At 45.2% G+C, this 27,824-nt stretch overlaps 1 protein-coding gene across 4 annotated transcripts; it reads right to left on the bottom strand.

Annotated features, from left to right (window-relative positions):
- Positions 1-27,824, bottom strand: Thsd1 (thrombospondin type 1 domain containing 1). 4 transcript variants are annotated; one of them, XM_075986306.1, is made up of 5 exons: positions 27,683-27,824; positions 20,534-20,676; positions 16,232-17,188; positions 7,527-7,685; positions 8-3,056 (listed from the first exon to the last, which is right to left on the bottom strand). In XM_075986306.1, exons 2-5 carry the CDS (start codon positions 20,589-20,591, stop codon positions 1,681-1,683), a joined length of 2,550 nt encoding a protein of 849 aa, XP_075842421.1. In that variant the 5' UTR covers positions 20,592-20,676; positions 27,683-27,824; the 3' UTR covers positions 8-1,680. The 4 variants fall into 4 exon arrangements, with proteins under 4 accessions (XP_075842423.1, XP_075842424.1, XP_075842421.1 ...); XM_075986307.1 differs by having other exon boundaries at positions 27-3,056; positions 27,422-27,772; XM_075986308.1 differs by lacking the exon at positions 7,527-7,685 and having other exon boundaries at positions 1-3,056.

Below are 27,824 nucleotides of genomic sequence, written 5' to 3'. Positions count from 1 at the left end.
GATTTTAGAATAAAATAACTATATTTAATAAGAACATTTATTCTCAGGTAAGTGAGCAGACACATCACAGACAGTATGACTGCTTGGGACAGAGACAATATTATAGAAATGTGGAATGCTTATCAAAATTGCTGGGGTCACATATAATGAGATAATCTGAGACACAGAACTAGCAAAATGTTGTCTAAGCCTCACTAAGAGTTCAGAGGATGGTTGGAAACACACAAGTCAATAACACACAAAAAAACTTCCATTTGTGGAGACCTCTATAAATGGAAATCTCATAATCTCTCCCAAACATATTTCCTTTCTATGATTTACAGCGTGACGTATTACAAAGAATCATTCTAATTCAACTACAAATGATTTTTAAGGCATTTCCCTAGCTGGCCATTTACCTTTCTCGAGCCCCTACTCTACAGCAGCCACGGGGGCTAGTACAAGGAAACAGAAAACCATTCTACCGAAATCTACAACTACGCGCTGAAGACTGCATGAAACATCTTTTCTCTCGGAGGCCAGGGCTCACCGCTGGGGAGAGCCCCAGAAAACTAGGCCGACGGTGAACATCGTTGAACAGAAACCCTTTCAGCCCAAGTGCTCCTCCTGAATCTCCATTTCTCCAAAGCTGTTTTGGTCTCGGTCTGATACCGCTGGATAATCCCCTGGGAGCTCTGGGACAAGCGAGTGAGCATGTGCCCTGTGTGTCAAAGGTTGGCACACAGACCTGCGAGCTTGGATCAAGAACAAAGCTCTGGTACGATGAATAAAGGCACCGGAGAGTACCCGGCCTGCCTCTTCTTTCATCCGTGCATAGCAGTTGTCAGACAGCCTGGACAGTCTACCCCTCCTGTTCCTGCAGAGCAGATAGTCATCACTAAAGCCGCCCCAAAGGAAGCACATTTTAATGTTCAATAAAAACGGCACAAGCGGCAGCTCAATAAATATGAACGTTTGAAACTACCGTGTTTACATCTGCGACTTCCCCGTCTGAACCCTCACCAGCAGGCTGACATCCTGACACACTGAAAGAAGGAAAACAATCTAAAGGCAGGATGGGTGTGGCCACATGGAGGTCACTATGAAAAAGAAGAAAAGGTAGCTATTTGAGCAGATCCTGAATAGTCATTAGGCCACTGGGCTGCAAGGATTTATGCCACTGGGTACCTTGGTGACAGCCTTCAAAAGAAGTAGCCCCATTTTTAGGCTCTTTGTTTAGTCCTTACTGCACAACAAAGCAAGATACAAGGTCGCACCTATAATAGCTCTGCACATGGAGGCAAGCAGCCGATGGCTCCTCCCCTTTGGGAAAAGCTTCCAGATTCCAAAGTTGGAAACATCCAGTGTAGTGTTCAAAATCATCATACATTTGCCTCACTTAAATTTTATTAGTAGAAAGAAGCCGACAGAAAAGGGATAACAACAACAACAACAAAAAACCGCCCAGGATAAACATTCAGGATAAATAACTTCTTCCCGGTGAGCACACACACACACACACACACACACACACACACACACACACACACACACACACACGCCCACACGCGCGCATGCACACACCCCTCTGGGTTTTGAACTAATCCCCACAGTTATACAAAATAGTTAACAGAAGGTATGTGAGCAGTGCATACTGCCAGCTGGGTAAAGGGCCCTGGGTGGGTCCTGCAGCTTCTCAGCCTAGATGACCAACTTCTCCACGCTAAGCGTGGTTTCATCCTCTTCGTTGGAGCCGAAGTATCCCGGGAGGTCCAGCATTCTCTGCTCAGCCTCAGTGAGGCGGAAAGAGGTGTTGTCGTAGAAGGCGAACTCTGGGTGGATGGGAAAGCTCTGACATTTATCTTTTCGGCAGTGAGAAGGGCTGAGCTGGCTGACTTTCTGGTAGCTATCTTTGGGGAAAATGGGTGAAGGCTGCTTCCGCGAAACACTCCTGTGACTGGGGGACGGTCCCCTGTGAGCTCGGTGAGGCTCCATTTTCTCAGTTCCTGCCACCAACCCTGCCTGGCGATCCCCCGAGTCCGGTTTCCTCCTGGGATGCCCCACAGTGTAGGATTTGGAGAGAGGGCCCAAGGGACTGCTGGCCCGACCTGCCCCTTGGAAGTGCTCTGATCTCTCTGGAAGCAGGTGGGCACTTCGGCTAGGAGGCCTGGACCTATCCTCTATCTGGTCCCAGGTCCGCATCCTGGAACTGTAGGCAGGGACCTGGCGGGGAGTCAGTGCAGACAAGCTTCTCTCCCGGAACGGGCGGGACTGCTTGGTTTCATGAAAACTAGCGGTCCTCCTGAAGAGGGAACTTCTGGAGTGGCACCTCTCAGATGAGCCCTCTCTCCCCACAGTTGACCTCGTCTGCGACTTGCGGATCAGGGTTTGGCTGGGACTGACCGCACAGCTGGGCGGAGGCACGATGCCATCCAGCCTGGAGGGGGGCCTGTCCCCGGCGCCTGCCACAGGCTGGTCCAGAAATGGAGACTTGATTCGGAACTTGCTCGCTGCTGCTGCTTCTTCGGGGCTTTCCAGGTCTAAGGGAGGACTGGCAGTGGCATCCACGACGGTGTCTGTCAGGGGACTCTGAGACACGTGGTACACTTTGGTGGTCTCTGTCAACCCTTTCTTCTTCATCTCCTTCAACTGCTGCTGGGCCAGGCGGTAGCTGAACAGGGGCGGGATGATCTTCTGGGCGTTGGACTGGAAGCTCTCACTGCCGGAGGCCTCGTCGTCAGGAGCCGCTGGTGCGCTGCACCTGTAAGTCAAAGGGATGCCTGTGTCCCCCGGGCTTCCCCTGGGTCCGTCACCCGCATCTGAGAAGCTTCCCCGAGGCTCGCTCAGCTCGCAGATGTTCTCCTCATCCGAGTTCTTCCTGAAGCCAGGGGTATGGATGGAATTGTGTCGGGCAGGGGTGCTGCATTTGGGGGCTCTGCCGAACCTCCTCCAGAGAGTGATGAGCACGGTGGCAATGATGATGAACAGACACAGGGATATCCCTGTGACCGTCACGACGTTGTTGGACTTCACCGGACCCTGGGGTGGAACAGACGATGGGCTCGGCGGCCGAAATACTTGAAAAAGAAAAAAATAAGTACAAGGTTAAAACAAATGTATTGTCTTATGTTGAATTCTCTGCGTGATTTGGGAGCCACAAGGGTTTCCCCAGTTATCAGAGCAATTAAAGAGGAAAGGAAAGAACCAAAGATTTGGGTTTCTGATGAGAGCTGAAGGTGGCCAGTAAAGAGAGAACCCTGCAAAAACGGGGAACCACAGAAGGGGCCCAGGAAGCCACAACCAGGAGACTTCTGTGCTCAGCATCTCCTGCCAAAACTCTCAACACACTTATGTATAAAACTCAAAACCAAATATAAATAATTTAGATAACTGTACCTAAACATTTACAATTAGCAAAACTCACTGAGGAAAATCCGACTAGGAGCCATGTAGTTAATCCAGACCCCACCCCCTGTGCGGGAAGAAGCTGCCCACAATCCTGCTCTCAGCTGTCACTGCCCTTCCCTGACTTGTCTTCATACCCGAACCCTTGCCAATGTGTGTCCCACAGTCGAGAGGTCTTGTGAAGATGCAGAACCCCCTAGAGTCTCCGACTGTACTGCAGTCGGACGCCTGGAGACCAGATGCCCACCATTGCCACCTGAGCTCACTGTGTCCCACTCCCACCCCTGCCCCAGCGCTCACTGTCTAAGAGCTTCCGGGCACCTGCCCCCTTTTCCCTGTGGTATCACTGGGCCTCACCACCTCCACTTGCTCCCGGTGTTTCCCTGTGCTTTCCTACTGTTCTCTAAGCACACCTGATTACAAACCCCTCATACTCCCCCGTCTCCCTTCAGAGGGAGGCCTCCTCATCTCACCTGAAGCCTGTCCCTCCCACAGAGCAATTTACCTCAACCCTCTCAGCTGGAAGCTGTCACATATATGCCTTGGTATTGTTTTTTAAATATTTGAGTGTGTGAATGCACGAGAGAGAGAGAGAGAGAGAGAGAGAGAGAGAGAGAGAGAAAGAGAGAGAGAGAGAGACAGAGACAGAGAGACAGAGAGACAGAGAGACACAGAGAGAGAGACAGAGAGAGACAGAGAGACAGAGAGAGAGAGAGAGAGCCCCCTCATAGGCAAGAAGAGAGTTCAGATGCCCTGGAGTTGGAGTTAGAGGAAACTGAACTTTAGACCTCTGCAAGATCTGACTTTGAAAAATTCTTAACAGGTACTCGTTAGTACACCTTCCCTTTCCAGTTGTATCCACGTTGCAGTCAAAGATGCATCAACAGCACAGGTTCACACCTTTGAAGCCCATCGGGGCGCTCTATCTGCCCCCTCTCCTCCTAGCGCACCAGCCTCTAGCCCCAGTGAACGCCTCATGGGTCTCAGGTCTCTGAGCTGTTCACAGCTACGCCTTCAGTCATCGCTCCTTCAATCAAGCCCCCTGCCCGCCAAGCTCCTCTGGGTGGTACGTTCTCCATTCTCAAGGTCCAGCTCCAGCATCACCTGCTTCAAGAACTGAGCTGTCCCCAGCATGGATTTTCACCCCACATGCTTCCAGAGAAATCCGTGGGCACTTCTACCATTTCAGGCTTTGTATTATATTCTATTTCTCTCTGAACCTCCCAGGCTGCTGTATCATATTTCAAGACAAGGACGTACCTTGTAAGTAAATTCAGTATAGTCCCAATCCCAGTCCCAGTTCACTGTAACCTGCACACAGTTGGTATCCAGTGAACATCAGTTTAATCAACCAATTCAGTCCTTACTAAGAAGAATAATAGCAAAACAATCACTATCACACCAGATGGGATGAACCTACCACAACGATGGACTCTGCCTGCTCTTTCGTTGACATGTTACATGGCTGCACTCAGGGGCACAGTTAGCCAGACAGAACCCTGGATCCCTGACTCAGTGAAAGCAGAGACTCGTTCCCTGGTGTGTCCCCTCTGTCACTGGCCATGACGGCCGATGAAGGTGTGTGGCAGAATTCCTATCACCAGTCACAAAGTGCTCTCTTTGCTACACTACTCTCTGACTCTGGCTGGCAGCTTCAAAAACAAACAAACAAAAACCACACAGCTGGAAAAGAGTTTCTCTCAGCTGCTGGTCTGGTCCATCCTGCCTTATCCTACACTTCCCAGATCTCCTGAAGTGAAGCAGATGCCCTGATATTAAAGTGGATCTTCGCATCTCCAAGGAGTGACAACGTACAAAATAGGAGGAAGCGAATACGTGGAGAGATCGTTTTATCCCAGGCGTCAGTGTACAGGAAGGGGTAACTTCATCACTTAGCTGTCTGGTTAAGAATGTGTGCTTTTCCAGACCCACCCAATATCACAGAAGTTCAGTGCCAGAACGTAAAATACAACCATGTTTCCTCAGAAAACAATGGCCAATTTCTCTTGCTGATGTCTCTTCCAGAAAGCTACACTGGCCTGAATATAAATGCAAAGTATTTAAGATACGCAGCTTACTATGATTCCTATTCCCCTCGATGCCTCACTGTGTGACCCTGGGCAGGGCACCTCCATGTGCCCAGAGCCTTCCTCCAGACTGTGCAGGATAGGGTATATAGTCATCACTTAGGATCTTAGGATTGTCTCCTGGATGCTTGGGGATATCAGCCTCTGCAGGTGTCTATAAAATGGTGTCAGAGTTGCATAGAATTCATATACATCCTCCTGCTTTTGAAGACATTTTTAGGTCACCTATATTGCCCAGGATTGGACAACAGTTGTATAACTAGTTGTCACACTATAAACATACAGAATGATGACAAGAAAAATGGTTGGGCCTGGCAGGATGGCTCAGCAGGTAAGGGCACTGGCTGCAGACCCCGACAGTCGAGTCTGACTCCCAGAATGCACAGGATAGAAAAAGCAAATGCTGGCCGGGCTGTGGTGGAGCATGCCTTTAATCCCAGCACTCGGGAGGCAGAGGCAGGCGGATCTCTGTGAGTTTGAGGCCAGCCTGGTCTACAAAAGCTAGTTCCAGGACAGGAACCAAAAGCTACGGAGAAACCATGTCTCGAAAATCAAAAAAAAAAAAAAGAAAAGAAAAAGCAAATGCTGCAAATTATCTTATGACTTCTACACTAGCACTGTGGCACATGCGTGCACTCAAAGGTTTATGTGTATGTGCACATGCAAAATTTGCAATGTTAAAAAAGAAAAATGTTTTCCCATGTTTAGAACAGATGCAATGTCTTTTATAGCGTTCAGGACCTATTAAAGAAGAAGAGGTAACTGAGGGCAGAAAGAAAGGCCTAGGCTACAGTTGCAGTAAGAAGACAAAATGGAGAAGAACATTCTTTAGATGCTAAAACGGAGGCCACAAGACCTATGGTACTGGGTGAAAAGACAAAGGAGCAAAAGGACCTTTTAAGGCTACAGACACTGGGAGATGCTGCTGGGTGCCTACAGTCTTGGCTAAAATGTTCTCTAAGGTCCAAATAAAGGGAAGCATCTAACGCATCTCAATCCCATACGGCAGCGCTAAGGCTGCCTTTGAATCTGGAAATGGAGAGTATAAGTAGGTGGGCCTTGACAGAGGAACTTTATCTAAAAGTCAGGACCTCAGCAAAAGCTGGCCGGCTGACCAAGCTGCTTTTCAGGGGGTGACTGAAGTAAGAAGAACGTGACCCCTCCATCGCCATAACTGTAAGTGCTATTCCACTCCACAGAGGAAGCAAACCGGGCTCAGGCAAGCGACCATCTCCATGAACCACTCACAACAAATACCCTGAAGTACCTATCAGGGTAGACCTCCATGATGCTCATGAAACACAGACAAGTCCTGTAACTGGGGATGGCGAGAAGAAATATCCCTGCCTCCTCCTCCCAGACAGAACCGGTAACAGATAAACTTAGACCACTGAGAAGGAAAGAAACAGGACGCCCTGCTTCATTTTGACAACTGAGGGTCTACAAACCCCCTTTGGACAACCTCTGAGATGACAGGCGGAAAATTAAGAAAAGATGTTTTTCTATAGGATTTTTTGTTATGTTTCGTTTTTAGGAAGGCGAAAAGGTGGGGGGATAACAACTGGTTGGGCACATTGTTATGCCTCTATCCTAGCACTCCAGCTGCTGAGATGGGATAAAAATTCAAAATCTTTCTGAGCTACAGAGTGAGATCCTACCAAAAAAATCTGGTGCCGGCAAGATGGCTCAGTTAGTGAAGCGCCCCTGCCAAGCTTGAGAGCCTGAGCTTCATCCTTGGCATCCACACAGGCAGGAAAGACCAGATTCCCACATCATTTTCCAACTATTTCTGTATTGTTTAATAAAACCCCTTAACACAGCTGAATTTTTAGACATACTCCCATGTCACTTCCCTCACTCCCAATAGTAAATCCTATCATCTCACTGGCAAGTTACCATGGCAACTACTCCAAGTCTTAGACACCGATAAGCGCAAAGCCAGAACAGTGGCAATCAGAGAAGTAAGCGTCCACTGAGCACAGACTGGTAGTTCCCAGACAGGCCTAACTGGCAGGGGCTCTGAGCAGTGACCCGGAAGGAAGCAGGAACACGTACCAGCACACTCCTCCAGGGAGCATGAAGAGGTCTCTGAGGATACTCCAGAGCAGCTGGGTCTGGAGGGGAAAGAAGCGAGACACGCGCGGCGCCGTTCTCGGACAGCCTCCCCGCACGTGTTGCTACACTGACTCCACGGCTGCCATGGTCCCCAAGACTCTGCAAGGATATAAGTCATGCTTTTAGTGCCAAGCATTTAAGAATCAGTGTTTAACTGCACCCGACGGAAGCGGCAAAACTCAAAGCTCTGGTCTTAAAAGGCTAGAAGTAAAAACATTCTCGATGTAAAAAATCTGGAGGGTCAGTCTTCGTCTCAAAACAAAGAAGAGCTGTATCATGTATACAGCCTTCTCTGGTCTTAGCATTCCTACACCCCACCAGAGGGCTGAGGTCACAGGGCAACAGACCAGCCCGCAGTGAGAGGAGAGTCAGGCCCCTCCGAGGAAAGAGGGGCTGCAATACTTGTTTGCCTGGGACAGAGTCCAGGACCCACCCACACCAGCTCATCAGACAAACACATCTAAGATGTAGGAATCGCTGAGGGGTAGGATGAGAACACAGAGCCCCTGGGGACAAGATAAGAAGGGGAACTTGTGCCCACTTGCACCTCTTCCCACTAGCAGGACTGAGGCCAGTGCAGGACTAGACACAGTGTGTGTCTGGAGGGACAAGGTCACAGCAAGAAAGCCATCAAACCGTATGGATCCTTCCTTCCATCTCCTCTATGGAACAGCCTCCACCGCTGTGCATAGCAAACCAGTCATTCTGAGAGGATCCACTGACTGTTGTGACAGACTTGCGGAAGAGCTGAAAATGTCTTGCCCCCCCCCCCACTATTCGAAGGTCTTCCACGACTATATGATATCATAGAGCCTTCCTCATCCCTGAGATTCAGACACATAGCACTTGCTTCAGATGAAACGGAACCACCACAAGACAGTTAGTAAATTAAGTACCAAGTAGTTTAATATGAGCAATGAGTCATACCTCCAGGCTAGAAAATCGCATACCAAGTCCCAAATATCAACAGTTTGGTGCCCATGGAAGGAAAGAGCTAGAGGTGAAAGCCAAGGTGAAGGCTGGGAAGATGGTTCATAAGAACGGTGCTTGCTACCAAGCCTGAAGATCTGAGTTCAATCCCTAGAATCTACATACAAATCCTGCAGGATGATGGAAAGTGAGGGACGTATAGAAACATAAAGATAATCCCATTCGCAGCACAATGTTTCCCCTAAACAGAGAGTAGCACTGACACATATTGAAATCTTAGATACAGTAAAGGTTGCCAGAGCAACAGGAACAACCCAAACACGGCCCAGTTCTTTACCACATTAACCCAAAACCCACAAAAATAGCCTATTGAAAGCAGAAGTATACCTATTTCTGGAAATAAATTACATTTGCCTCAGCGTCTATAATTTCAAGCAATTCTGAGATGCATAAAAAAGCAAGAAATAATAGTAATCAATAAAATCAGACTCCGAAATGACTTAGATAGTAGGTATATTGGAAATAAAATTCAAAATGCCTGTGAGTAGTGTGTTAAATTAGAAATTAATGGAAAAGTCAAACAAGATATACACACACATGAAAAGATACACCACTGCTGTAAGCTAACGAGAATAACTAAAATGCAAGAACCACAAAATTACAGGAGCGAAGATAACGAAAGCCTTCGTCCAACTCCCAGCATATTCCACACACTTTAAGAAAATAATATGAATATGGGTAACTAGAAAGAACTCAAATGGAAACATAAATACATCTCTGAGTAGAATGTGTACCCCAAAAAGCACGTGGTAGGAGTCTGACACACCCCAACCCAACCCAACCCGGTGCAGCAGTGTTGGGAGGTTCGACCTAATGGAAAATATTTAGGTCCTAAGGGCTCTGACATCATAAATGCCAATGCTCCCCACAAAAGCCATAAACCATCTCACAAAAACCCAGCACCAAGGATAAGAATTGATCATCAGGGAAGTCCAAGAGACTCCCAAAACAATATAGGCTGTGGCTGTTGCCCTTGACTGTCTCCTAGAGGTTGAAGGCAGGTCCCTATTGCTGAAGACACCATGAACTTCAGGCACAGAACCTGGAAAATTCGATCTGTATCTGAGTTTCTGCCTGCCTGAGGACTTGGTTGCAGAATATCAAAAAGTGCTATGGCAGCTTGTGAAGAGGGAGGTAATCAGTCCTGCCCAGCCGTGACACCCATGAGCCACAACAATGGCCAGCATGTCAAGGTCTTCCTAAGAGTGCAACGGTGGCTTTCTAGCTTGGCAGCAACCAACAGCTGTCTACTTAGACCTAAGGCCTGCTCATCAGAATGGAAATCAGACCTGGTACTTGGAGACCTATCCGACTAACCTGGGCTACATGGATCTTTGAGGAAACCTACTGCTGCCTCTTTGCTAGACCAGAATAACTCCCAACTGCATTCTAGATACTCGTCTTTATAGCCACAGAGAATGTTTTGTAGCAGTTATGAGACCATCATTGAAAATCACAACTGGTCACAGTGCAGAGAACACCGGACCATGGGGGGCTCAGCCCCAGTAGATATGTCTACAACACAACCCCTGCAAATATAGTTCAGGAACACATGGAAGACGGGCAGAGAGATTTTAAAAGTCAGAGGACCAGGAGATCTGTGAGACTGTATCTCCTAGAAAAGACAGGGAAGCCGCAACCATGATATCACAGCAGCAGGGCTCCCTAAACAAGACCTGAGCAATGAAAATGCTAACAGACATGCTAATAGGATAAAGGGAAATCTTCAGGGCTCCAGCCCTAGAAAAAGAACTACAGGCAACTAACACCTGCAGAGAGAAGAACTAGTCTTCCCCAGAGATAAGCCCCTAAGGTTATGCAACACCAACTGGTCAGCCCTGACATCATATACATATAAGCAACACTAAACAGACTCAACAGGTTGTATTTATATATTTATGTGTATATATGCAGGTATGTATGCATATTTAACAATAATAATCAAAGGAAAAGAGGCCGTGAGTTTGAGATGGAGTAAAGGGGAATGGAAAGGGTTGCAGGGAGAAAAGGTAGGAGAGGAAATGATGCAATTATACTTTAATTAAAATAACATTATTAAGAAAAAAACTTTCTCAAAGTAGACTAGAGGTAAAGATATATTTACATATCTTTGTTTTTTTTTTGTTTTTTGTTTTTTGTTTTTTTTTTGCTTTTTTGTTTTTCGAGACAGGGTTTCTCTGTGGCTTTGGAGCCTGTCCTGGAACTCGCTCTGTAGACCAGGCTGGATATTTACATATCTTTATATATATTATATAACATGTCTGTTATATTTTATATATTTTATATGAGAGAAAATATAAAATACAGAGATATATTTAAAAAAAATAAAACATAAATAGAGAAAAAATTCTAGAACAATCACTAAAATATTTTAAGGTATAAATCATAGACTCATAGGATTGTTAAAGTAAATCATAAAAATCTTCAATTAATCTGCAAAAAAGAAGAAAAACAAAACAAAGATCTAATGGAAGATTTATAACCCCAGAAAAACAGACTTTAATCCAAATGTGTAATAATAAAACTAAACATAAATTGTATAAACATACCAATTAAAAAACAAAGATTGTTAGATTGGATTAAAAATCTGACATGACCCAAGTGTGTATGTATGTATGTATATATATAAATATGTGCGCATATATGTGTGTGTGTGCTGTTTGAAATCAAGAACTTTATATATATATATATAAACACATATAGATATGTATAATATACACATAAAACATGTATGGGTCAAAAGTAAAAGGACAGAAGAAAATATAATTTGTGAATATTGAAAGGACATGGAATGCCTATATTAACAAAAGGCAAAACTAGCTGCAGTCAGAACTGGGACGTTACCAGGCTACAGAGGAACAACGTGGGACAAATGAGTCAGTTGCTCTTAACAGTCCTAGGGGCGATCCACCTATGCACGGAACCTCACAATACATACAAAACTGCCCCAAACAGCTTTCTTCCACTCTTCCAGTACTGGGATAGAACCCAGAGACTCTGGCACACTAGACAACTGCTCTACCACTGAGCCGCACCCTCCGGATAAAAATGCTGTTGACAAATTCAAACTTCCTCTTTGAAGCAGATATGAAATCACTGCAACTCACAATAACTTGTTTCTTAGTGACAATCAGTCCAAAACCCCTTCTCTGTTTCTAGGTATCCATCCAACACTCGTATCTATCAGAGCCGGCGGCACGTCACCCTCTGTATAATAATGTCTCTCATCCCTAATGGGCAAAAACTCCTAACAGCTCCAGGTACACGGAGCACTACAAAAACACAAGGAAAACCGTAGGGCAGAGGTGTTCTCAGGGGAGCCAAGTGCTGCAATCTCTGGAGTGAGTCATGGAAGAAGAGTTTGTTAAGGTAATTAAGCCTCTGCGGGTTTTCACAAGCGTATGAGCATTTTAAATGAGCATCATGGACCAACATCAACCGAGATGTGGTAATGATATTCCATGCAGAGGTCCAACTGAACACAATATTGGTTCTGTGCCTCCTGGATCACACTGTAGTGCGTCCTGGGGAGGAACAATGAGCCGGCTTTGTCTGCAAGGCTCCAGAGCAGCTCAGTCCCTGAGTCCCCCTGCGCCTGTGAAGCTCTGGGAATCTCCTATGAAAGTCCCTCTGTGTTCACCTAATGCGGTTCATTTTCTCAAATTCTACTGGAAATTCTATTACTACAAGATCTCAATAGAAAGTTAAATCAAAATACAATCGATTTATCCTTTTCTTGTGTTTGTGTTTCATACCATGAAATGGAGAATTACAAAAAAAAAAAAAACAATAATCCTCTTGTTTCTCTAAGCATACCAATTAAAAGCCCAAGATAGTTAAAAAGCACGACCCATTTATATTCTCTTTAAAAATGATTTTGACTTTCTGTAATACAAGTATAATTTCTTTAAATACATAAAACCATTTGTGAAATAAAACCAACTCCCTTAGTGAACCAGAAAAAGAAAATCAGTTTTGATTCAAAACAAAACAGAAAAACATGAATTTTAATGTAAAAACGAAACAAAAAAATCGTTTAAAAATGTGTTTGGGTCTTAGGAGATGGTCCACTTGCTTTCATAGTAATGAACATTACTATGAAAGCAAGTGGACCTGAATCCAACCCCCAGGACCCTTGCAAACACCAGGCAAGACTATCTGTGCCTGTAGTTCTAACACAGGCATTGGTGGAAGCAGAAAAATCCCAGGAGCTCACTGGTCAGCCAGTCTACCTGAAACTGAGCTTCAGGGTCACTAAGAGACCTAGTTCAAAACGGTCAGAAGAAGGTGGAGCACAGTAGAGACAATGTCTGGAGGAGGCAGGGCCACTACTGCCCAGCTCCAGGCTGAAAGCTGGAATTGATAAAATGACCCGCCAGGCTAGTCGGCTTAACCTTTGGTTTCATTTGTTTTGGGGTCCTGGGACCAAGCACTACCTACCACCGAGCGATAGCCCCAGTTCATAACCCATACCGCTTTGTGCTCTGACTCTTCACTCAAACATCCTGGGCAAATTACTTCGCTTTTCTGCGCCTTCACTTCCTCACCTATAAAACTACAATACAATGAGCCTAATTTATGGGGTTATAAGGCCTACAACGGTGAAGAGCCACGAAAAGCACTTAGAACAGTACCAGGGGCACAGTAACCACGCAAAGACCATAAGGAGTCCCTTTTCGCAACATGCAGAATGTACTGGATCCTTGGGTCCTAAGTCATATTTAGAAGAGGAGAGAGCCATTTTTTAAATAAAAGGACTAATAAGATTCATTGAGTCAGTGACTCAGAAGAGTGGCAGTGAAGAGGTTGGGGAGGGGATAAGGGCTGCTATAGTTGTAATGCTCTATCCCTTTAAGAGACAAGCCACGCCCACTCCCCCCCTGTCCACCGAGGCAAGCTGATCTTCAGTTTCCATCCTGAGTTCCTTCTCTCTTTTCCCTATCCCCCCCCCACAAGTCTGCCTCCCTCCATTCTCCCCAGTTCTCCCCTTCCTCCCCTCTGTCTCTGTCTCTTACTTTCTGCTCTTCTCCCCCTCTCCCTTTCCCTTCCATAACCCACTAAATAAATCTCCAACCTCACTCAGCAGGGCGTGACTATCCAGTCTCTCGCCCACAGCGTGGCTCTCTGTCTGGGATCAAGCTGCCTTCGGAGACCTGCGGTGTGGTCTCCTGGTGTGCCCATCTGTCTGTCTCACCCATCTGTCTGTCTCTCCTCGTAGGACTGGCTGCCCCATTGAGGTCTCTGACCCACCACATGGCTCGTGGCCCCCTGCAGCCACTTGGGGAACTGCGCCATCCCTGCCTGGGAGTAGCTGCTCTCAGATCTGGCCCGCAGCCTGCACTTCGGGAGCTGCAGCGTGGTCTCAAGGCCCGCTGCCTGCTGCGCTCCTCGGGAACCTGCAGCATTTTACTTAATCCATTACAATAGTAACATGAGGACCTCTCCCCAGCATCCATGTGAGGACCTGGAGGTCATTTCTCAGGAGCCGCAAACATTGTCTTTAGTCTGAGACATGATTTCTCACCAGGTCCTATGGCCTCTCGGTTAGGCTAGCCTGACTGGTCAGAAAGCCCCAGGGGTCCCTGTGTTCACTGGGCTGGAAGGTACTCTGCAGGGATACCAAAGGAGAAAGGTAAACAGGAAACAGCTACAAACTCTTTGATGACCCGCCTGCAGGGTATGCCGGTGCAATAGTGGCACAAAGCTTATGGGGGTAACCAATCAAAATCTTATTGATTTAAGGCTCACTCCACAAGATAAACCCATACCCTGTGTGGGTAACCAAGAACCTGAGACTATACAGGCTAGGGACCTAGGGGAAACCAAACACTACTGCTCTGCTAAAGGATGATTATAATAAAACGACTCCTAATGACATTCTGCCACATTCATAGATTGGTGCCTTGCTTAGCCGTCATCAGAGAAGCTTCCTCTTGTAGTGGACGGGAACAAACACAGAGACCCACAGCCAGACAATATGCAGAGAACATACTGGAACACTTAGTGCTAACTTGGATGTCTCCATCACATTCCTCCCCTCAGGGCTCAGGGAACCATGCAGAACAGGAGGTGGAAAAATTGTTAACGGCCAGAGGGGATGGAGGACACCAGGGAAACAAGGCCTTCTAAACACAGTGGGACTGATCACATAGGAACTCACAGAGACTGATGCAGCATACCCTAGTCTGCATGGATGAATCTGTACCACATAGAGTCCTAAAGCTGAGAGAAGTGGGCACCCCCCCCATCCCTAACCAGAAGCTATGAGCAATTAATAACCACTTGCAATAGAAAAAAATTGGTTTTCTTCAAGGGTGGAGAAACAGACCACTCTTAAGTGTGGGCCCCATGCCCAGGACCAGATGGCCAACACGAAATGAACTCAACAGCATCTTTGGAGGGTCTCTGCCTCGTAATGCTAAGTCATTGCTTCTGGGTTTTTTGTTTGTTTGTTTGTTTGTTTTTGGTTTCTCTGTGGTTTTGGAGCCTGTCCTGGAACTAGCTCTTGTAGACCAGGCTGGTCTAGAACTCACGGAGATCCGCCTGCCTCTGCCTCCCGAGTGCTGGGATTAAAGGCGTGCGCCACCACAGCCCGGCCTCTGGTTTTGTTTTTTATGGACTTCTGTGTGTGACACCTCATGTGTGACTGAGTCTACATGTATTTCTTGTGCTTTTTCTTTGGCTCTTTTTTTTTTTCAGTTTGTTTTTTCCTATTCCAATTTGTTTTTGTTTTATCTTATCTCATTTTCATTTATTATTATTCCTTACATGCCTGTTTGTTTTCTAATGAGAGGCAGAAAGGGTGTGGATTGGATGGGAAAAACGGTAGGGAGGAACTGGAGGAGCAGACGGAGAGGAAACCATAATCAGGATATAGAATATGGAAAAATCTATATTCAATAAAAGAAACCACAGTATCACAGCCAAGGGTCAAGGGCCATCCTGAGAGAAGGGATAAAAGAACTGTAGGACCTTGAAGGTGGGGAGGACAGGAGTGAAACTGGGTTTTTGGGATAGGACCTGACCTCAGTCCCCAGGGACTCACAGCATCTGTGGCTGCCTGAACAAGACCACCATGGAGTGGAGAGGAGCACCCGGTCCTCCATCTCTAGCTGAAGAGATACTGATGCTTAATAGTTTTTGAGGGAAAGAGGAAACCTAAAGAGGTTCTGTGAATTGAAGTGCCAGGACAGCTGTGTGGTCCCTTGGCCCCCAACAAGTTCTGTCTCCCCAGAATCCACACCTACAGGCTCACCTAGCTATGGGTAGAAGGTATTCAGAGAAAAACACTGCACCTGTACCGAGATGCTCAGTCTCTCTTCTTGTCGTTGTCCCGCAGACGATGCAGAATAACAGCCACTGACACAGATTACATCATACTGTCGTAGCCTAGAGATGACTTGGGGTTTACAGGAAGTGGAGTGTAGGTTTTATATGAATCCTATGAAATGCTGGTGTCCGGGGACCCCAAAACCAATCTCCCACAGAAACTGAAAGATGAATATGCTCTTAATTTTTCACGGAAAAATACTAATGCTAATTGGTATAGCCTGGAGAATGAATCATGAATACTACAGATCACCTAGACTCTATTAATCTTGATTACACAAATTTAAAATTTTAATTTTAAAATGCTGAAAAATCCTAATACCAACCTATATTTCTCTGAATTAGCATGCACTCCTTTGCAGAAAAATGGCTTTTCCTTGAAATTCCAAAATTAAAGCAGTACTTGTTCTTCCCCACATCAAACAAAGTGCAGTTAAACACTGCGCTCTTCTCTCCCAGGGACAGGCTGTTTTCAGCCAGCTGCGAAGTCCTCTCCCCCGGGTGTCTGGGGGCCTCTTTGTAAACAGCAAGCACTCCTTGGACAAAGACACAAGGAGGAGGCAGGACCGTCACTTCCACCACAGACTCACACGTGACTTCCGGTGCCATTGCCAATATGTATCCGAATTTTTGGGCCAGGTCAATAGGTCCTACAGACGTGATGACTGAGTCTTGACCCCAAAGCTTCAGCGTCACAGTGACGTAGGCTTCCACCCCTACGGGTGCACAGCCAAACTCAACCCATTGAACTTGAGCGAGTTCTGTCCTTTTGGTGGCTCTGATCTCCAGCGGCTGCCCCGTTGTTCTTGCCTCAGAAAGACTGTCGGTGAAAACCACGTCCACCAGCATGTCCGGCTTGTCCCCTGGAAACAGGCAGAGCGGTTGAGTGGTAAAAAGGCCCACCTGGAAGGTGCCTTCTGCAGCCATGGCTGTCCGATTCAAATCAATGTGGAAGATGGGCCATTCCACCTTCAGAAACACACTTTTCTCCCAGCCAGGAGCTTGCGTGCCATTGTCCGTCGCTTCCGGAGTCATTACAAACCAGTAGTCGCCGGCCCCCTGGAAGAAGAAGCACTCGAACTGGAGAGTCCCCTGGGACTGGTTGGTCAGGATGTACTTCGTGGTGAGAGTCTGATTGGTGTTGGCCTCCCACAGCATGACAGACACGTTCCTCAGTGTCCCATTAGCGTCACTGAGGGAGTGGAAATCCACAGATACCATTCTGTCGCTCAGGGCCACGTGGACCGGCTCTCGCAAGAGGAGGTACTCGGGTTCTCCGAGGACTGGAAGGCAATGGTCAGAACTGTATTTTAAAGGGTGCGCTTGAGTTGAACTACCAGCGACGCAATGAAGAGAAAGAGGAAGCAAGCCAAGGACATTACAGAACGACCCACAGGAACTAAGAGGCTAAGCACCGGCTTTTTCCTTTCTAAGAGCTATGTGTTCTTTCATTGCCCTGACGTTGACAATGGTGGACAGTGATAACCACTCTGAATTCACAACATGTAACATCTAACTGCAGTGAATAACTGTGAAGGTAGAAGAATTAATTGTCAGGTCCCAGGCTCTGAACTCAGCCCCTCACGTTTCTTACTTTAATCATTTTCAGGTGTTCAGAGAAAGTTGGGTTTAAATGGCACAATACGGATTCCTGTAGATTATTTAAAATGTAAGATACTCACTTCTGTTCAAAGTTACTATTCAAGATAAGCATTTAGGAATTTTTAGCAGAAAAAAAGAACCAGTATTCTCTACTTGGGTGAGGAGGAGGGTTTTAGATGGATGAGAGATGTCATTTATTTATACTTTGCTGCTCACCCATAATCGTTTGAGCATTTCTGAAATAACTGGGCAGGTCCTTGGCAACTTTAAGGCCATGACAGCAACTGCGCTGCATCGACAGGACAGATGGCTGCTAATTTCCCAAGCACCATTCAGTTATGACCAACCACATCTTTGAAAGGGACCAGCAGAGCAGCTGGACGGGTACAAAGAATCCAGACACATAAGAATCTTTGTTTCTTTTCTGAACTGGACCCAGAGAAATATCAAAGCAGGCAGAATTTGGCAATGCAACAATCAGCTGGCCCATGGCTGGCTAAGACATTATAACGAAAGAACTGCTAGGACCCCCTTTTGGTTTGAAAAATGCTACATAATTTAAAAGTGTATTATTCTTACTGTATATATCCCATCCACACATCATGTACACGTCTAAAGGGGCTCACATTTTTGCTTATAATTATCTTTAAACTCCCCTTATCTTAATTTAATCAGTGACTATTAGAATCAGCACATGACTAGATCAACACATAGATCAGTCAGCATCTCATTTATTTCCTACCTGAGAGTAAAAGAAGATAAAATAACACTTGGATAGATTTGAACACTTGATCATACTTACTGAAAAATCATAACGGGATAAAATTTGCTTTATTCTGTTTTTCCATTTAGGGAAAACGGAAGTTGATGAATATTCCCTTGCATCTGGAGACAACGTGAGCTGAGGAAGGTATACACTAGTGGCAAAGAGACTCTCACACTTATCATAGGTCAAGGAATTAAGACTGAGGCAAAAGTAATTTTAAAAATGCTTTTGAAAAAGTTTAAGTGTGTGTGTGTGTGTGTGTGTGTGTGTGTGTGTGTGTGTGTGTGGAGAGAGAGAGAGAGAGCAGCTGCCTATAGAGGCCAGACACACTGGATCCTTTGGAGTTTCAGGTGGTTTCGAACCACCTAACACAGATGCTGGAAATCGTGCTCAGTCTTCTTGCCTGCTCCTAATTGTTGAACGATTTCTCCGGCCCCACTAAGGTCATCTTAATTTAAATTTGAAAGGGTCAGATCTGTTCTCTAGTGCATCTTAAGGACAAAGAGGCGCATACCACTTCATTAATGTCTTAGTTAGGATCTCTGTTGCTGTCATAAAACACCACGACTAAAAGTAACTTGGGGAGCAATCAGTTTATTTCAGTTTGCAACTGAGTAACTGACTCTGGTGTTTAAGTATTTGGGGAAAATAAATATACAATAGTAATGAAAGTTTGATTTAAATGGCATGATACAAGTTGCTATAGATTATTTAAAGTGTAAGATACTGGGCTGGAGAGATGGCTCAGTGGTTAAGAACATTGCCTGCTCTTCCAAAGGTCCTGAGTTCAATTCCCAGCAACCACATGGTGACTCACAACCATCTTTAATGAGGTCTGATGTGCCCTCTTCTGGCGTGTGGGCATGCACGCAGACAGAATATTGTAATATACATAATAAATAAATAAATATTTTAAAAAATAAAGTGTAAGATACTTAGCTTCTCTTCAAAGTTATGATTGTCCAATATTCAAGATAGGTACTTAAGAATTTTTACCAGTAGAACTAGTGTTCTCCACTTGGGTGAGGAGGGAATTTTCAGGTGGACGAGAGATGCTATTTATCTACTCTTCATTGGTCACTTGTAATAGCATGAACCTTTCTGAAATAACTAGGCAAGCTACACTCTATCACTGAGAGAAGGCAGGGCAGGAACTCAACACAGGAACCTGGAGGCAGGAGCTGGTGCAGAGGCCATGGGGGAGTGCTGCTTACTGGCTTGCTCTTCAAGGCTTGCTCAGTCTGATTTCTTATAGAAGCCAGGCCCATGGGCCTAGGGTTGGTACCACCCACAGTGGTCTGGGCCCTCCCACATCATTCATTAATCAAGAAAATGATCTGTAGACTTGCCGGTAGGCCAGCTTTATGGAGGCATTTTCTCTCTTGAGAACCTCTCTTCCCAAATGACTCTAGCTGTGTCACGCTGACACAGACCTAACCAACAACAACTAACAAGACTGGGATTGTTTTGTTTTGCCTTGAGCTAGGATGTAGCATCCTCCTGCTGTCTACCTCCCAAATACTAGGATTACAAGCATGCATCATGCCCAACGATCCAGAGCCTATTATAAAAGACAGAGATTGCCAATGAGGCTGACCAGATTCTGATTCGGTGGGAGCCAATCAATGAAAACAGCATACATTTGGTCTTACTGCATCCTAGTACTAAGCTAGTGTTTTTTTGTTTTGTTTTGTTTGTTTCTTCTGTTCTTTCATTTTCCCTTCCCCCATTTATTACAGAATTTAGAGTAACTAGAATATTCATGTAAGCATGTTTACATATACATGTGTATAACCCATAGTAATAGATCTCATCTATATTCAGCAGATATGAAGGGGGAAAAAAGAAGTCTGAAGATATCTTTTTTTTGCCAGGCTTGGTGGAGTACACTTTTCACCCAGGGATATGGAAGCCTGTGCAACATCTTACGGGGCAGGCATGGCTGTGTGGTAGTACCATCTCTCGGGGAAGAGCAAAGGAGGAGAGCTACATGTAACATGCTTGTTTTCATTTATTTAGTAGTAGTGAGGATTTGTTTCATTGTCTTTTTTTTTTTTAGTTACAAATACGTTGAAATTGAAATTTGAATCAATCAGACAAACCCCCGAAGTACAGTATTTCTTGAGAGGCCAGGGTGACAACGCCATGGCTTCAGGAGAATTCTGCTGGCCCACTCGACCTCTCCCACGCAGGGTTGCCAACATCAGTGCATTGGTTTCCCGGCGATGCCAAGGGCTTGGTGGATTCTCACCTTACTTACCATAGTCACAGAGCACCACCAGCAAGAGATTTGAAAAGTCTTTCAACATTGGTTTCATTCTGATCGGTAAAATCCCAGGCCTTTAGTCTCCTCATGTCCTTTCTCACAGCAAAATTGTGGGGTTTTTTTTCCCCCAAAAGCACCTGAAATTAGAAACTCAAAATCGGTGACTCCATTTAATATAATTCACAAAACCAGAAAAACCACAAATGGCATTTGTTCATAAAACCATGAAGTCGGGGACGGACAGCTCATGACACCTGGCTAATTTCAGCTCCTCTGGTCTCTCAGGAAACCTGCACACATGTGGCGTACACCCAAGTAGATACACACAAAAACATCCTTAAAAGTAAATAATTATAAATATAATAAAATAATAAAAAGTAAGAATAAAAAAATTTAAATGGCAATGCCATTCTTTTTTTTTTTTTATTACTATGCTTTTATTTGCCATTCTAAGAAGCCAAACTTTCTAGGAATTTTAAAAAGATAGAGAAGACACGAGTTTTCCCTGCCGCAAAGGCCTATAATTACCTCGCCGAGAACACGCAGTCAGGCATGCCCCATGCCAAGATTACCCTAGAAAACACCTCAATCTTGCACCTTTGCAGCACGTCCTGAAGTGCAGAGAGTTACTTGCTTAATGTTAGGGAAGCTAACAGCTAATCTGGGTAGCATACTTTCACACTGCCTGTAAGTCGGCTTCTCACCCTGATCAATTTAGTAAAAGCCTCCAAGTCTACACTGAACGCTCTACTATGGATACCCAAGTCCTCCTTACATGGCTCCTACAAACAGATTAACACTTGCTTGAAGACTGGAGTATTTGTTTGCTTCGTTTCTTGAGTCCTAGGAGCTGTGTCCAAATGATGAATCCTTTTAAAGAGATATTCAGTACCCTTGTCTGGCACTCGAGTGGGCTGCCTGGTCTGCTTCTCCCATCCATTCTGCTCTCTCCAGATGACTCTTAGACTGCCACCTGCCAGCCTGGGCCCCACCTCCCAGCCCACTCCATCCCCTTGGGACCCAGCCTCCTGCTGGGTTCTTTCTTTAGAACCTGCAGAACTACTCTCTACCAAGGACCCCACAATTGTCACGCTAGGTGGGGACCAAAATTGGTGCAATAGTAATCAAAACTGGAACACGCAGCCAAAAAAAAAAAAGTGAGATTAGATATCTACAACAAGAAACACTTCAACTGTCATCATTCCGGATTCCTGGATTGAAGCACAAAACAAAACATAAACATCCAAGACAATTTGGCAACTCCAGAAGCCAGAAACCCAACTGTAATTGGCCCTGAGAAAAGAAATTTAGATGAGGAAGAAATGACCACAGAATAGTAACTATGGGTATGTTCAAGTGTCATGAAGAAGATCTGACTAAATGAACGCAATGAAGACACAGTCATTTGAGAAAATCAACAAGACTGACAATCCTTTATCCAAATTAACCAAAAGGTGGAGAAAGAAGAGCTAAATCAATAAAATTAGAAATGAAAAGAAAGGCATTAAAGCAGAAACTAAAAAATTCAGAATCATAGTGACATATTTAAAAATTTTGTATTCTACCAAACTTAAAAACCTAAAAGAAATGGATGAATTTCTTGAGGTATACAACCTATCAAAGTTACATCAAGATGGCATAAAAAATTTAAACAGATCCATAATACCTAGAATCATAAAAGCAGTAATTATCCAGGTGGTGGCGGTGGGTGGCTTTAATCCCAGCACTTGGGAGGCAGAGGCAGGTGGATCTTTGTGAGTTCGAGGCCAATCTACAGAGCGAGTTCCTGATGAATAAGGATGTGGAACAGTTTTTAAAGTATTTCTTGGCCATTGTGTTTCATCTTTAGAGAAAGCTGTGGTTGGTTCCGTACCTCATTTTTCACATGGTTGTTTTCTTGTTCAGTGTTGTTTCTTTTAAGTTCTTTATATATGCTAGATACTAACCCTGTAGAGATGTGTAATTGGTAAGGATCTTTCCTCATTCTGCAGGCTGCTGCTTTGTCCGATTGATGGTGTCCTTTGCCATACTGAAGCCTTTCAGCTTCTGAGGTCCCGTTTACTAATTTCTGGTCTTCATGCCTGTGCTGTCAGTGTCCTCTTCAGATAATCCTGTTCTGTACCCGTAAATTCAAGCCCATTCCCCACCTTTTCTTCTGGTTCGTGGGCCTTTTGTTGAGGTCTTTGATCCATTTGAAGCTGAGTTGCGAGTAGAGTGATAGATATGGATCTATTTGCATTCTTTAATAAGCAACCATCCAGCTCGTCCAGCACCGTTTGTTGAAGATGCTGTCTTTTTTCCAGTATGTATTTTTGGTTTCTTTGTCAAAAGTCAGAAGACCAACAATAATTGACTAAAACTCTGAACAGCAAAGGGCACCATCATTGGAGCTAAGCAGTGGACTGCAGAAAACCCTTACCAATTACACAACTTACAGATGGTTCATATCTAGACCATTCAAAGAACTCAAAAAACTGAACAGCAAGGAAACAACCCATTAAAAAATGGGTATAGAAACAGAAAGTTCTCTAAAGATGAAACACACGTGGCTTGGAAATGCTTTTATCCTTAACCATCAAAAAATGGATATCAAAACTACTTTGAGATTTCATCTTATCTCAGTGAGACTGGCCAAGATTAATAAAACAAATAAATGACAGCACATGCTGGCCAGGATGCAGGGAAAAGGGAACGTTCAGTCGCTGCTGGTGAGAGTGCAAACTGTACATCATTGTGGAAATCAGTGTGGAAGTTCCTCGAAAAGCCGAAAAGTTATCAACACAAGATCTAGCTATACTACTCCCGGGCATATATCCAAAGGGCTTGTGCTGGCTAGTTTTATGTCAACTTGATACAAGCTAGGGTCTTTTGTTGTTGTTGTTGTTGTTTTTTCGAGACAGGGTTTCTCTGTAGCTTTGGTGGCTGTCCCAGAACTAGCTCTTGTAGACCAGGCTGGCCTCGAACTCCCAGAGATCCACCTGCCTCCACCTCCTGAGTGCTGGGATTAAAGGCATGTGCCACCACCGCCTGGCTAGGGCCTTTTGAAAAAATCATATGAAACCTACTACTGTGGATGCTTCCATATATATATGGAAGGAATTTAAATGGAGTCACCATCTACTGGGTGGGGATAATGCCCACCTAGATACTATGCCACCAAGTAAAATCCCCAGTGTCAAGAATGTGTTGCATTTTACTGAGTTGTTGGCCAAAGGAGTCCCATGGAGTCTCACAAACATCACAGGGTATTATCAAGGCTGCTAGTTGCTTTCCACAACCTGAAGGTAAGGCCCTATTGCCGGAAGACACAACTTACATATGTTGTTAAACATCTAGGACTCAAGCTGGTACTTAACTAAAAGTTTCACCTCTACTGTCTAGAGTTTATGGTGCTGGAAGGTACTATGAACACCCCTAGAGGAGACTCATCAATCATCAATATCTCCCAGCTATAAATCCTTCAACTTACAACTGTGACCTGCCTGCAAGAAACGCTGGTGCAATACTGGCATAAACATGGGAGTAACAAACCTCTTTCTAACTAGACTTAAGGCTCCTCTACGGCATGGAACCCATATGCGATACGGCTAAAGTGGCCATGAACCTGAGACTAGACAGGTCATGAAACCCACAGAAGAGCCTGTTACTCTGCTGAGGAACATAGCAATAAAAATGACCCTATTGAAATATCATGACTTCCACGGATCCCATAGTGCCTTGTTTGTCCCTCATCAGAGAATTAACACAGAGACTCACAACTGAACAAAGAATGAGAGACTTCAGAGGACTCGGCCCTAAGTGGGATGTCCTGGACAAACCCCTCCCCTCAAGTCTCAGGCATCTGTGGGGAAGAGGAGGCGGGAAGATTGTAAGAGCCTGAGGTGCTAGATGACTCCAAGGAAACACAGTCTTGCAAACACAGCAGGGCTGACGCACACATGAACTCAGAGAGACTGTGAAATCATCTGAAGGCCTGCACAAGTTCAAACCAGACAGAAGTGGGCTCGAAGTCCCACCCCTAACAATACCTGCCAGGAGCAGGGAGATCATTTCCTCCAACGGAGTGTCTCTGGGTTTATCAACCACACTCTAGGGCTGGCCCCATGCTCGGGAGTAGCACAAAATGAACTCCATGGCTTTTGTGGGCTTTTGTTTTATTTTTTTTCTTGTCAATGATTATTTGCTTGTTTATTTTGATTTTTGTTTTTTGGAGTTTTGATTTGTTTGTTCGAGAGACCATGAAGTTGTTTGGGGAGGAAAGTCGGGGGGCTCCGAGAGAAGCTGAGGGAGGAGAAGGAATATGATTAAAATATATTGTATGAGAAAATTATCTTTTATGCACTGAGGGAGAGACCTTGGAACACCTGGCCCTAAATGGAATGTTTCCACCAAATCCCTCCCCTCAGGGTTCAGAGAACTAAGAAAAGAGGGGAAAGAAAGACTGTAAAAGCCAGAAGGGGGACATCCAGGAATCAAGGCCTTCTGGATACAACAAGCTGGTACCCATATGAACACAGACTCTAGCAGCATGCACAGGTCCTGCACAGGTCTGCATCAAATGGGGTCCTGGAGCTGAGAGAAACAGATACATGCCCTCACTCCTAACCCAGAAATCATATCCAATTTGATAGCCACTTGCAAATGAAAACTTAATTTTCTCCAAGGGCGTCTCACTGGGGATACAAACCACTCCTAAGGGCAGGCCCCATGCCCAGCAATAGATGCCCAACACACAATGAACTCAAGGGCATCTTCGGAGGTTCGTTGTTTCATAATGTTGTCAAGACACTTTTTTTTAACCTTACAGGTCCTTTGCACACATATTATGGCTTCTGGTTTTGGGTTTTGAGGGGATTCCTGTGTGTGCCAACTTTCGTGTGTCTGAGTCTAGCTGTGTTTCTTGTGCTTTTTCTTTGGCTCTTTTTACATCTGGTTATTTGGTCATACTCTACTCTGATGTTTGTTTTTTATTTATCTTACTGTATTTTACTTTATTATTATTCCTCAGTTGCCTGTTGGTTTTTTAAATGAGAGACAGAAAGGGTGTGGATCTGGATGGGAGGAAAGGCAGAGAGGAACTGGGAGGAGTAGGGAGAGGGGAAACTGTAATCAGAATACATTGTATGAAAAAAAATCCATCTTCACTAAAAGAAAATGTTTTTAATTTTTAAAAAAAATTGAGAAAAAACAATATATATTCAATATATTACAATTTAATGTGAACTCTGTATGGCCCTGCTTTTCTTGTTTGGGTAGTCGAAGGAGAAAACAGACAAATTAAAACTACCATCGCCTGTCGGTCTTCCTACACTCGTTACTGATACACACCGGGAGATGGGTGAGTCATACAGCAGTTTTCACAGACCACCTAGGCGGGCAGGGGAGACCTTGCTGGACCGTGGTGCACACCAAACTTTGAGAGAAATACTAGACTTTGGGCTGCTTAAAGGTGAGTTTTTTCACACAAGAATCTAGCAAACTGTTGTATTAAACATAACCAACTATGCGTTTTCTTACTGCTTAGAGTCCCTTATTCTTCACGGATCATTTTTTTCTTGTGGCACTACAGACTGAAGCCAAGGCCTCATCCATGCTAAGAAAGCATTCTGCCACTGAGGTATATCTCTCTCACGTCATGTATAGATTTCCAACACATGCCGCACACCTTCTGGTAAGGGCAGAGATAAACAGAATTAAGCAGGCCAGCTGAAATAGGCCACCGTTCAGTGGGAAGGAAACTGGTGTGTCTCTATTAGCTTTTGTTCAGTAAGAGCTGGCTGAACAAAGGAAACGCTGCACTTCCTGAAAGGGAAGCAGGGGTTCGTGGTTTAATTATGCAGATAACTGGGTTCCCTTCCCTCCTCAACAGACCTTAGTGGGACTAGCTACAGATCTGATCTAACCATTTCCTTGGATTTGGATGGGGGAACATGGCTGAAGACTATAGAAGGCGCAGTGAAAGCCTCTAGCATCTATACTTACCTCAAAATCTGAGGCAGGAGGATGGCTTGAGCCTAGGAGTCTGAGACCAGCCTGGGCAACATAATAAGACCCCACCCAGCAGCAACCTCTGGAAAGATGAGGTCAGCTTTCTGGGATGGCTTGCTTCTCCAAGATAATATCCCTTTTCAAACTCTACTCGCAACTGATCCTGTGATCATATTTTCTGGCTTATGAAGATGATCGGTTAAACACAGACTTGTGTAATGATCTGTATTTAGAGATGAACAGAGGTGGAATTATAGAAGAACCCAGTCTACCTGTACATCATACGATGCATTATGATTATAATTATAATATGCCTCTAATTTTGCGGGGGGGGGCAGTTACCCGATTATTTACTTTCACCATGTCCCCAATTCTAGAATACTCAGTGTGAGAATCATTTTTAGAAAATAAAAAGTTGGGTACATCTTCAAGACATTTGAAAGACTTGTACATGGCCTGGGGTTTTAGCTCAGTTAGGTAGCGTGCTTGTCTAGCATGTGTGAGGCCCTGGATTTGAACCTTCGGGGCTAAGAGGAACACACAAAAGTTTACAGATAAATAGTAAGCACTAACTGAGGAGGTGGAAAAGAACTAGGTGTGGGTAGTCTCAGCGACTAAGAGCTTCCCTTCCCCTTAAAGCCAAGTTTTTCCAGAAACCAGCTAAGCAAACGCTTCGTAGCCTCCAACAAAGGAAAATTAATTACTCTAACGTTCACGGGACATTATCAAAGAATAAAAGGAGAAGCAAAGTGATTTTACAAGCAAGGCTTCTGTGTATTTCTAGGAATAAGGTTTGATAGGAGGAAATACCAAGGCTGCACTTGTGAACGAGCTTTCTCTATCCCGACGGCGGGTGCTGCTTCCACGCGAAGCTGAGCTCTCCCATCTACTTACTTTCCCAAGGCGCCGGTCAAGTTCACGCGTGGAAACCCGGTCCAGTTGTGGTCAGTCAGCATAAAGCTTGTTATTGACCGCAGTTGCTGATTGTCAGAAAGATTTCTTTTCGGGAAGCTACAAACTTATGTCGCAACGCCGAGTTTCCAAAAGTCCCAAACCTGAACTCCACTTCTGAGCCTATGTGAGTCCCGTCACTCGGCCACGCCCGCTCCAGGTGCCCGCCCGGGTCTTGGGCCACCTGTGCTTCGGGGTCCTTACCTCTGGTCGGGTCTGGCTGGCACGGGGGAGACGAGAGAGGAGCCTCAGCGGGCACGGCGAGGCTGGCGGAGCATCCCGCGTCCCGCTGCTGATCGCCCGCGTCCTGCGCCCTCCCGGACCCTCCCGCCTGGGACCACGCCCC

The sequence above is a fragment of the Microtus pennsylvanicus genome, chromosome 9, assembly GCF_037038515.1.
Source record: "Microtus pennsylvanicus isolate mMicPen1 chromosome 9, mMicPen1.hap1, whole genome shotgun sequence".
NCBI lineage: Eukaryota > Metazoa > Chordata > Mammalia > Rodentia > Cricetidae > Microtus > Microtus pennsylvanicus.
Note: the sequence above shows the minus strand (reverse complement) of the source record. Positions and strands in the feature narration are given on the sequence as shown.